Source organism: Drosophila subobscura, chromosome A (assembly GCF_008121235.1).
Source record: "Drosophila subobscura isolate 14011-0131.10 chromosome A, UCBerk_Dsub_1.0, whole genome shotgun sequence".
Taxonomy (NCBI): Eukaryota; Metazoa; Arthropoda; class Insecta; order Diptera; family Drosophilidae; genus Drosophila; species Drosophila subobscura.
In genome coordinates this window covers 5,337,173-5,348,120 of record NC_048530.1, presented here as the reverse complement: position 1 = coordinate 5,348,120, position 10,948 = coordinate 5,337,173, and the positions used below count along the sequence as shown (strand labels likewise).

The 10,948-nt window shown below is 51.6% G+C and overlaps 1 protein-coding gene across 4 annotated transcripts in view; it reads right to left on the bottom strand.

Annotated features, from left to right (window-relative positions):
* Positions 1–5,489: 5,489 nt before the first annotated feature.
* Positions 5,490–10,948, bottom strand: part of LOC117901930 (mucin-2) — a 63,331-nt gene continuing 57,872 nt past the window's right edge. For 2 of the 4 annotated variants that reach the window (XM_034812902.1, XM_034812910.1), the window contains 3 exons: positions 8,111–10,889; positions 5,785–8,004; positions 5,490–5,708 (listed from right to left, as the gene is read on the bottom strand). In XM_034812902.1, the coding sequence (XP_034668793.1) occupies positions 5,572–5,708; positions 5,785–8,004; positions 8,111–10,889 (5,136 nt within the window). In that variant the 3' untranslated portion in view covers positions 5,490–5,571. The remainder of the gene's footprint in view (positions 5,709–5,784; positions 8,005–8,110; positions 10,890–10,948) is intronic. The other 2 variants (XR_004649346.1, XM_034812922.1) reach the window with 2 other exon arrangements.

Below are 10,948 nucleotides of genomic sequence, written 5' to 3'. Positions count from 1 at the left end.
AGGGGCCAGCCAGTAAAGTGAATGTAGTAATTTTTCAAAAATCTTTGTCTTTAATGGACCATCAAGCGCTTCCTCGGCCGCTGTCCCCGCCGCTGCTAGTCGCTTCCTAGTCTTGCTGGAACTTCGTGCAACTTGGCTTTTGGACCTTGGCTAGACACAGGGCACAGGCCGATGGCAGCCCCACCAGCCCTGCGGACTTGAGGGTTTGTTTGGCTGACGCTGCTCCTGCTCCATCGTCAATATTGCGATTCGGTTGTAAAAAATGCGTTTTAATGCTTCAATAAAATAAAAAGTTTGCATTCAAAGCGAAGCACACACAAAAAATGGGAAGGTGGCAAACGGCGAAGAGCCTTTTGCTGAGAGACAGAGAGGGAGAGAGGGAGAGCGGGAGAGCGGGAACTGTTGTCATCGGAAGGCGGTTATCTTCCCGCTGCTCCGGACGAAAGCAATTAGCGTAAACAAGCACGAAAGAAAGAGTCGCAGAGTGGACAGATGCGACCAGTCGATACCCACTACTGCACGGGCAGCACTTCCCCGACAAATGATAGATAAATGCATTCGAAAATCTCTCTCCTGCAACATTCAGCATCTTGAGGCACTCGCTACCCCTTCTGCGTGACGAGCATCGGATGGTGTGGGGGTGCAGATCCTGCCGGACTCTGCTGCACCAGCCAGGCAGTTGCCGCATTGTTGCAAAATAGTTTGCTGGCATCTTTATGCCCTGAAATGGGCGGATGTAAACTTTCGTAGCATCCGCGCACCCCGCATTAGAATATAAAGGAGCTGCCGAATGGAGCAGGGAGCAGGGAGGGGCAGCAGGAGGTGCACCTGAAAGCCGCGCTGACATCAGCTCAGCCCTCAGGCCACCCGATTGGTTTTGTGCATTTTTGAGGCGAGATTAATGTTTAATCAACAAAGTGGCATGTCCCCGATGCCCATCGAACCCACAGCCTTCTGTGGCACGGGGCCAGCCACTTGATGGGCAGCGGCACCTCCCGCAGAGTGCATGGCAGGCACGTGGAAAACTAGCGAAATTGCATCAAAGAAAGAAAAATATTTGCAGTGCGTGGGGGGCGCTGTAACGTGGGGGCAAAAGTAAAATAAAAAATGAAAATCGGAAAATCGGATAATGCAAACAGCAAATTAAAAACGAAGCGCAACGAGAGCGCGTGCCATGGGTGCCATGACAGGACCTGTTCCTGCCCCTCGACCAGCTCCACGTACTCGTTCTCGTCCTGTTCCTGCTGCTGCTGCTCGACCATGTTTGGGACCGGCTAATTGAAAGCTGAAGCCGCCTTTGCGCTTTGCAGCCAAAGACAAATATTGGATGGACCGCAGCTTTATGCATATTTAAAATCAATTAAGTCAATAAATAATAAGGACAACCTTAATGCAATTCCATATAAGCGAAATGCGGCAAATGCTTATTTGCCAATGCAACAGCCAAGGGGCAGGACTGGACTGTGGGAGGGGAGACTGCTGGTGGCAGCGGGTAGGGGCTATGAGAGGTCAAGGAACAGGACACGGAGCCGTAGCCGTAGCCGGAGCCTGAAACGGTTTTGGGCGCGACACGCTTCAAGAGTCCTCCACTTGGGCCACTTGGGAGCCACTTTTGTGGAGTCACAAAGGCGTGGCTGGGGGTGGAGAAGGGCGGTGTGGCACTGGTAACTGGTGCACTCAACGGTGAGTTGCAAATTGTTGCCATTTGCCCGGTGCATGCCGGGCGAGTGATTGAAAGGGGCACACACACAAAGCGGTCGCCGGAGCACGCCAGCCAACGCACTCACCCACGAAATCTGGACACAAAGCGTGCCCCTGCCGCCTGACGCTCGCTTTGCGGCATCTGTGCCAAGCTGCGGCGACCAAATCACAGAGTGGACCAAATCACAGAGCAAGCCAAGCGAAATCACATGAAAAAAATCAGCTAAGCGAGCGCCCAACTCCTCCCCTGCCACCCCCTCTGCCACATGCCACGAACAAGTCAAAACAAAACAGAAAAAGAAAGGAGAACGACTCGCAGGTCCAGGCAGCTGTGTCAAAGTAGGAGAGCAAAAAGGAGTGCAGCCGCAAATGTGGCACACAAAAAGTGACTGCGTCAACGAGTGGCAAAAGCTAAAAGCAATCAGAGTGCGTCCGGAGTCGACCAAGCAAGAGTCCAAAAAGACTGCAACGAAGATGATGATGATGCCAGTCGTACAGCCCAAAAGACGAGCAACAAACACAACCTCAGCCCCCCAAACGCACACACATGGACACCCATTCACACAGACGGCGGCGAATCGGGGAATTTCATTCATGACGATGAACTCTGAAGCTCTGGCTGCATGCCCCAGTCCTCAGTCTACAATCTCCACTCGACAGCCATGTCATGTCCTTGCAAATGCCCAAGCCCAGGCGCCACTCCAGTGCCCCCACCCAGCTCCCAGTTGCCAGCCGTATCCGTGTCCGTGTCCGCGTGTGCATCTTTTTGCTTTCGTTTTAGAAAACTCGCAACTCGCACGACATTCAAACCAAACCAGAGCAGACCAGGCCAGGCCAGGCCAGACCACGCCGGAGCATGCCAAAAAGAAACTGCAACGAATCAAGGACGAATTTTTTGGCAGTTTTTTCAGCTGCTCCTCCGTGTGGCCCCCTGCACTCCTCCTCCGCCTCCGCCTACGCCTCCACCCAGCAAGTGCTTCTGTGTGTGTGAGGAAATGTCGGTTTGGCTTTGTTTTCCAGTGCCTCGACTGGTGTTATTGCTTCTGCTGCTCCTTTTTCTGCACACGATTCACGGTTGTTCTTTGCCGTTTTTTGTGCACGACAGGACGGGCAGGACGGGCAGGACAGCACACGACACTCTCTGGTCTCTCGTGTAGCCAAAAAGAAACCATAAATGTAGCCAGGACCGCCTGAGTGGCCGCGGAGCGACCCACATACAGATTTCCATACAAATTCCCATACACAAAAAGAAAAGATCTTCCGCAGCAACACTTTGGTGTGTGGGAATGGGCAGGACAGGGTCTCGGCTTGTGCCAATTCAATACTCATTAGTGGAACACGCTGACGATGGCACTCGCTCCCCCACCGTGTGCTAAAAAGCAATGTTCTCCATAAACTGAAAGATGGACTTGGACTTGGACTTGGACGTCCCCTTGCCGCACTGGCCGAAATGCGCACTATCAATCTGTCAGGGCATGATCTGGCATTCCCTTAGCCCTGCACATGTAGCCATGCATATGTGATGAGCATCTCGCAGAGGCATGCAAAGGAGCTTCGAGCAAGAGCCGGGGCTAAGCCGCACAGAGAGAACAAAGGCGCCCAAAGTCGGTGGGAGAATACACAAATCCCGGTTTGTAAGCCAATTTGCACTTAGGCTTATCTAATGTCATATCATTTGTATAATGCTCTGCTCTGGCCTGATACTTGATGCCTACTCTACTCTACTCTACTCTGGCACGGCCTGGCAGTCAATACTCTCACGAACACTGCCGCTCCTGCCGCTCCTGCCCCTCCGCAGGGCTTGCACTATGCCTGAGTGTGTGGGCGTTGGAGGCATGTGTGTGGGGTTATCCTGCGGGGTTCATTTCTAAGCTCATTTATGTTTATCACAAATGCGTGCCAAAGTGTGTCGTTATTCTTTGCCTCGCTCTTCGCTTTCCACACTCCGTCTTGAGCTCCAAGTCTGCAGCGTGGGGCCATCGTTGTCGATGTTGTCGAAGTTGTTCGCTTGGCGCGAACAAAAACATTTCAAATATTCAAAAAAGCCACACACAAACACAGACACAGACACACCCCCACGCACATTGACACATGTGGCAGGGCGGCAGGGTGGCAGGGTGGCAGGATGGCGGATGGTGAGGCACGAACTGTACTCAACTAGTCGTGGCATGTACTGGCCATAGAAATTCATCTAACGGCTGTAACAGGTAATTGAACTTGGTTATATGGCCCTCGGAATGGCGTCGCGCTGCAAATGGAAATGTGGAAATGTGGAACCAGGGACATGGGAATGGAAATGGAAATGGAAATGGAATTGAATGACGCGCGCATCGTGTGCCAAATGTGACGGAGACCAGACCCTCCTCAGGCACTCCTCAGCAAATGCGTGCGAACTATATAATGCGGGCATAAAAAGGATTTGCACAAGGATCCACAGACAGCGCACATGTGTGCGGATGGATGCTGGTTGCTGGCTGCTGGCTGCTGGCTGCTGACTGCCATGCGGGTGGGTAGTAGATTTGTTTCTGTGTGTGTGCCAAGACAAGACAAGACGCGAGGCCAAGTCAATTTCAAGTAACATCCCGAGACTCTCTTTTGCTGTATGAAAATTGCAAATTGTACTCCATAGTTGGGGTGGGCCGGGGCAGGGGCCGGGGCAGGGACAACTGTTGAACTGTTGAATAATTCATGGGCAACAGGAGATTTAGGCAGAGCAACAAGATGATGTCTGCTAAGCGCGCTTGATGCCGATTTGTGGCACACATAACTGTAAATCGCCCGAGTCCGCCGCAGTCCAAAGCAACTGTCGATGCTGCCACACAGCTTAGATGTGGCACGGCATAACTTTGGGGCGGAGGCGGGGAAAAAGCTACTCATGTGAGTGGCACTGCAAATCAGAGATGGGGAGAGTTGGAGCTGTGTCCTGCTATGCTCTATTTGCCACACGCCACAGCCGAAGACAACAAAAGCAATAAGCGGCAAACAAAAACAATGCTCCCCCCAGCAGCCTCCGAGTCTCGTTTGTGCATTTTCTTTTGCTTGCCACACACACACACACGCAGTGGCAGCAGTGGCAGCAGTGGCCAAACCCGCACCTCAACCCCCGATCCATGGCGAACGTTTGCTGTCGTCACTGGGCTCCTGGTGGCTGCGTCTGCGTCCCCACTCGCATGTGTGTGCACTCCCCAAAAGCGGAGGTGCAACTGAATGGAGGTGGAGGTGCAGGTGGAGGTGGTTGTGGATGTGCTACTCGGGGTGTTGGCTGGGTGGCTGGGTGGCTGCGTTCGTTGCATGCGACTTTGGTCTTGGTCTTGTTGTCGTCGGGTGATTGTGTTAGGGACTTCTTTCTTTTGTTTGCCCAGCCGGCAGCACTTTTGGCAAGCAACAGGTGGCACCTACTTCTGGACACCAGCACCATCCCGTATCCAGTATCGCAGCCCGCTGTGTGCTGTGTGCTGTGCGCCATGTGCACCGAGCTCTCCGCCCACGCAGGGCACGACCCACTGCCCACAGAGCAGGCGGCTGAAGGACGTTCGGCGTTCACTTTTCTTTCCTTTTGCCTTGTGCAAACTTCTTTTTTGTGTCCACTTTTGACTGCTTCTTTTGGTGGCTCTGCCCTTGCTGTTTTCCTTTTTCTTTCGAATGGATGGTGTGCACTCCAGCTCCAGCTCCAGCTCCATTTCTACCCACTTGCCACTCCCACTCTTGCCTGTGCTTGACATTGAACTCAGGCTGTGGTTCTCTGTGTTTGAAAGCACTCGTGAGTATTCTTTTTAATATATTAATTATTTATTAAGTGTAATTAAAGTAAACAAAATACGTGAATTGCAGTAAGTACAAACTCGAATGTTGTGGAGGCTTAGGGCCTATCTACGTGATGGTTTGAAAGCTGGCGGTGTCCTTTAGCGTCAGCGGCTTCCACTTCAGGTCAACGCTGTGGTGGGCCGGCGGCTGGTCATCGTCGCAGCTTCCAGAGCAATTGGACTTCTTATAATTATCAGCTGGGTCTGCAATCAGTCATTCGAAAACAAAAGATGTCAGTGGTGAGTTGGGGTGAAATTCGGTTTGAGTCTCAGCACTTACCAAATGTGTGGTCATGGTCCTCGTCGCAGGACTTTGGGCAGAACACAATCTTCAAGTCGATGGGCTCAAACACCTTCAGTATGAGCTCGGGCACCTTCTCGGTGGCATAGTCGCCGGGGTTGGACACTAATGAGTGAAACGAACGATTAACATCAGGGCTCACTGGGCTGCCACTTGGTGCAGTGGCAATGGAAATTGGCGTTAGATGTACAGTTTGGTTCTGTGCCTCCAGCAGCCAAGGCTTGCTGTTGACTCTGAGGACTTCTTTGTGTCTTGCTGCTGTTGCTGCTGTTGCTGCTGTTGCTGCTGTTGCTGCTGCCTCTTCGGCTGTTGCAACAACTGCTGTCGGTCGTCTGCTTGTGGTTGGTGTTAATGTTGTTGTCGATTCTGTTGTGGTTGCTGCACTTGTGGCTGCTTTTGGTGTTGTTGGTGTTGCATTTATAATCGGTGTGGTTGATGCGGCTAATGCTAGTGTTTCTGTTGTTTTCTGTGTTGTGCTTGGACCCTCTGTGGTCAGTGCACTCAGTCCCTGAGGCGGATGTATTTGTTTGATGGAACTAGCTGTGGAAATGTCAAAATGATTTGCCCCCAGCAGAAACCCATCAGCCTCAGCCATGGCTTGCATGTCGTTCCAGTTCAGTGTCAGTTCATTCTCAAAAGAACTCGCGCTGCTCGCCTCCAGCGGCACTGGCGGGATGGAGTGTCGCTTCGCAGTGCCTGGCCGTTGCTCGATCATTTCCTGCTTGCCTTCAATGGATCCCTCCGTGGCATTCACTTGGCCCGTGCTCTCTCCATCGCTCGGCGAATCGTACTCCTTGTAGTCCTCATCATCATAATATTCAGAGCTGAGACTGCTCGAATTTCTTGCCGGCAAATGCGATGCTCCGATCGTTGTCTCCTCAGGCACTGGCGTGCTGGTGCTGGTGCTCGTGCTGCTTGATGTCTGGGGGACAGCTGTGGAAGTGGATGTGGAAATCTCAGGTGCTGCCGTGGCTGTGGTTGTCTGAGGTGCTGCTGTGGATATGGACACGGGATCTCTCTCAATCTCTTCTGCACTGAGTACGCTATTCAGAAATCTATTATCCTGCTTTTGTGAATTGGTTTCTTGCCGATGGCTTAGCCTCTCTTTCAGCAGAGTCATGACGAAACTTTTTTGCGGTGTTTCCGTGGTTGTGGTGGATGTTTGGGACTCTTCCGATTGGCCTAGCTTGTTTCTTAGCAAACTCATGAGGAGACTTTTCTGTGGTGATTCTGTGCTTGGGATCGACATCTTGTTCTCCTCTGGATGGGTTAACTTCTCTTTGAGCAGCCTCAGTAGCATTAGCTTCTGTGCTTCAGTGTCCAAGCTCTTGGATTCTGCGAGAACTTCGTTTTCCAGCTCTGAGACCGAAGCCGGAGACTCGTCGTTGACGTAGTCAGAGTCCAGAGAGTTATCGCCGTACTCCGAATCACCAGCCATCGTTGCATTCGGTTTGGCAGTAGTTGTTGAAGAAGGAACTGGCAGTGGCCGGCTGGTGGTGGTAGAAGTGGCTTCAATCGGTTCCTGCTCTAGCGACGGGGATACAGCGGCTGCTGTGGTGCTAGCCATGGCTTTGGTGGTCTGCTGCTCCACAACTTCATTCGCTTCATCGGCGTAGTTCTCGGACGAATCGCCGTCATAATATTCAGAGTCTTCGGGCTCCTCCTTCGTGGAATTCACGGGGGGATTCTGTTCGTGAATCGAACGCTTATGCGTTGAGGCCAGCTGTTTGATGGATAGCCGCAGGGACTCGGCCATGAATGGCTTGGACGTGGCCAGGTTGTGCCTGGCCATCTGGGCGAGGGTCACACCTGGAGTCGGTGTGCGAATGGTAGTCGGCGCAGGGGTGGATATCACATGGAACAGCTTCTCCAGTAGATGAGCCGCTGCCAACGTTGACATTGCAGACTTTTTCGTCCTGGGATCCTCTGTCGTGAACTTGTCCACTTCGGCTTGGCCGTCTTCCGGCAATGGCGCATCATCCATGTAGTCCAGGTTCAGTTCACTGGAAACAAAGTTGTGGGCCACCACCTGCTCCTGCAAACCTTTCTCCCTCACCAACAGATTCTTATTTATGGATGATTCGGAGTTGGTGTTTGTATTTGTGAGTTCTGGTTGTCTTTTTGGTGTTTCTTGTTCTTGCAGTTCTTGCTGTTGAGTTTGCTGTTGTTGTGTACATGCAATGTTTTGTGTTTTTGTATCTGTAAAGTGTAAAGTGTAAAGTGTTGCGTGTGGGTTAGCCAATTCTCTCCCGGATGGCACATATGTATGTTTGGTAGGACGATCATGTGTTTACTTTGCACTTACCTTCGGTCGTTCCATGATCGGGGCAGGCTGGTTTCGTTACAGTCGTCTGCTCTCCGGCAGGAGTGGTCGTCGGAGTGCTTATGGCTGCGGTAGACGTGATTGGTACATCCTCAGTCGTGCTCTTGGCTGTTGTTGTAGTAGCTTGAAGTGTGGTGCTGCTGGAGGCTTGGGGACTTGTTGATGACGATGCTGTTGTCGTTGTTGTAGGCTTCGGAGTTGTGGTGCTAATAGTCGAAGTTTTCGGAGTTGTTGTTGTCTGCTGTGTGGTGGTTGAGCTAGTTGTCGGTTGCGGAGTTGTCGTTGTTGGTTTTGCAGTGGTACTGGTAATAGTTGTCGATTTCAGAGTAGTCGATGTTGTTTGTTCTGTGGACGTCGAGAGGGTCGTCGACTTCGGCGTTGTAGTAGACAAAATCTGGGTGGTGGAAGTTATTGTCGAAGATTTTGGAGTTGTCGTTGTTTGCTGCTGAGTGGTGCTTGTAATAGTTGTCGATTTCGGAGTTGTCACTGTTGTTTCAGGAGTTGTGGTTGTAATTGTCGACGTTTTCGGAGTGGTCGTCGTTGGCTCAGGAGGTGCGGTTGTAACAGTAGTTGTTTTAGGAGTTGTTGCTGTAACAGTTGTCGTTTTAGGAGTTGTTACTGTGGTCTTAGGAGTTGTGGCGGTAACAGTTGTGGATTTCGGGGTTGTCACTGTTGTTCTCGGAGTTGTGGCTGTAACAGTTGTCGTTTTCGGAGTTGTAACTGTGGTCTTAGGAGTTGTGGCGGTAACAGTTGTGGATTTCGGGGTTGTCACTGTTGTTTTAGGAGTTGTGGCTGTAACAGTTGTGGATTTCGGGGTTGTCACTGTTGTTTTCGGAGTTGTGGCTGTAACAGTTGTCGTTTTCGGAGTTGTAACTGTGGTCTTAGGAGTTGTGGCGGTAACAGTTGTGGATTTCGGGGTTGTCACTGTTGTTTTCGGAGTTGTGGCTGTAACAGTTGTGGATTTCGGGGTTGTCTCTGTTGTTTTTGGAGTTGTGGCTGTAACAGTTGTGGATTTCGGGGTTGTCTCTGTTGTTTTCGGAGTTGTGGCTGTAACAGTTGTCGTTTTCGGAGTTGTAACTGTGGTCTTAGGAGTTGTGGCGGTAACAGTTGTGGATTTCGGGGTTGTCACTGTTGTTTTAGGAGTTGTGGCTGTAACAGTTGTGGATTTCGGGGTTGTCACTGTTGTCTTAGGAGTTGTGGTTGTAACTGTTGTCGTTTTCGGAGTCGTCACTGTTGTTTTAGGAGTAGTGGTTGTAACTGTTGTCGTTTTCGGAGTTGTGGTTGTAACAGTAGTCGTTTTCGGAGTTGTCACTGTTGTTTTAGGCGTTGTGGTTGTAACAGTTGTCGTTTTCGGAGTCGTCACTGTTGTTTTAGGAGTAGTGGTTGTTACTGTTGTCGTTTTCGGAGTTGTCACTGTTGTTTTAGGAGTAGTGGTTGTAACAGTAGTCGTTTTCGGAGTTGTCACTGTTGTCTTAGTAGTTGTGGTTGTAACAGTTGTCGTTTTCGGAGTCGTCACTGTTGTTTTCGGAGTTGTGGTTGTAACAGTTGTCGTTTTCGGAGTCGTCACTGTTGATGCTGGCTTTACAGTTGTGCTTCCTACTGTGGTTGATTTCGGAGTTGTAGTCGTATCAACTGTGGTCGTTGTTGACGGTTTTTGAGTCGTTGTTATGGTTGTGGTGGCAGTGACCGGTTCCGCAGTTGACGAAGTAGTTGCCGGCGGCACGCAGTGCGGAGGCGATGTAGGCACAGTCGGTGCTTCGGTGGAGCTCTCACGCTTCACGGTTGTGCTCTTTGACGTTGCGTCGGGTGTTGTGGATGTTGGCAGAATGACAATCCTCTCGGACAGTTGTCCCTTGAGCGCCTTGAGGGTTCCCATCTGTTCCGGGGCCTCAGTAACCTCATTAATTTTGGCCGTAGAATAGGTGTATCTTTTGTACTGGTATTTGGTGGTTCCCTTGCTGGAGTACTTTGGTGTTGTCGGTGGGACGACAATGTTGACCGACGGCTTGGATCTGATGTTGGCGGACTCTTCCTCCACGAGACTCTCGGCTGCAGGTTGGGATCCGTATTGATACGGTGAAAACTCATAAGACGGATAGCTTGGAGGGGCAGCCGTAGTTGTGGTAGTCGTGGGCAGAACGACAACATTCACCGACGGCTTTTCAACCATTTTGGAGTTCAACATGGGTTGCTCATTGGCCTGCTCCTTTGTTCCTGATGCCGTGTCGTAGTCATCCTCCTCGTAAAGCGTTGGCGGCGCTGGGTACGGATAGAAGTGTGGCAGTTGCGGATAGGCAACCTGTGGCACCGGCACATAATCGTGGCAGCTGACCTCGCTGCGCGGCCGACAGAGTCTCCGTGTGGGGTCGTAGCTGTTGCTGCCGGGACACTTGAAGCGGGTTTGCAGATAGTTGCCGCTCTCCTGCAGCTTGCAGGTGTAGTAGAGGGCGCAGTCCGTGGGCGACCGGAAGGTGCCCTCCTCCGTGCACTCGGGGAACTTGATCTCACAGTTGACGGGTATATAGCTGCCGCTGTTCGAGATCTCCGTCGATGGGCACTCGTCGCCGGGTATGCACTTCCTCTTCAATGGCGAGAAAATGGTGCCCGAAGGGCAGCCAAAGAGCCACGGCAGCGACTCGTTCTTGTCGCACCTGTAGTAGACCCTGCAGTCGCTCGGATGGGCGAACCTTCCCTCCTTCACACATGGCGGGGCCTGAGGCTGCACCCGATGCACGCAGCGACCACTGTTTGAGTTGAAGCTCTGATGGAGAGATGCAGAGATGAAGATGGATATGAAGATGTTGATTGAAAAGCGGACAA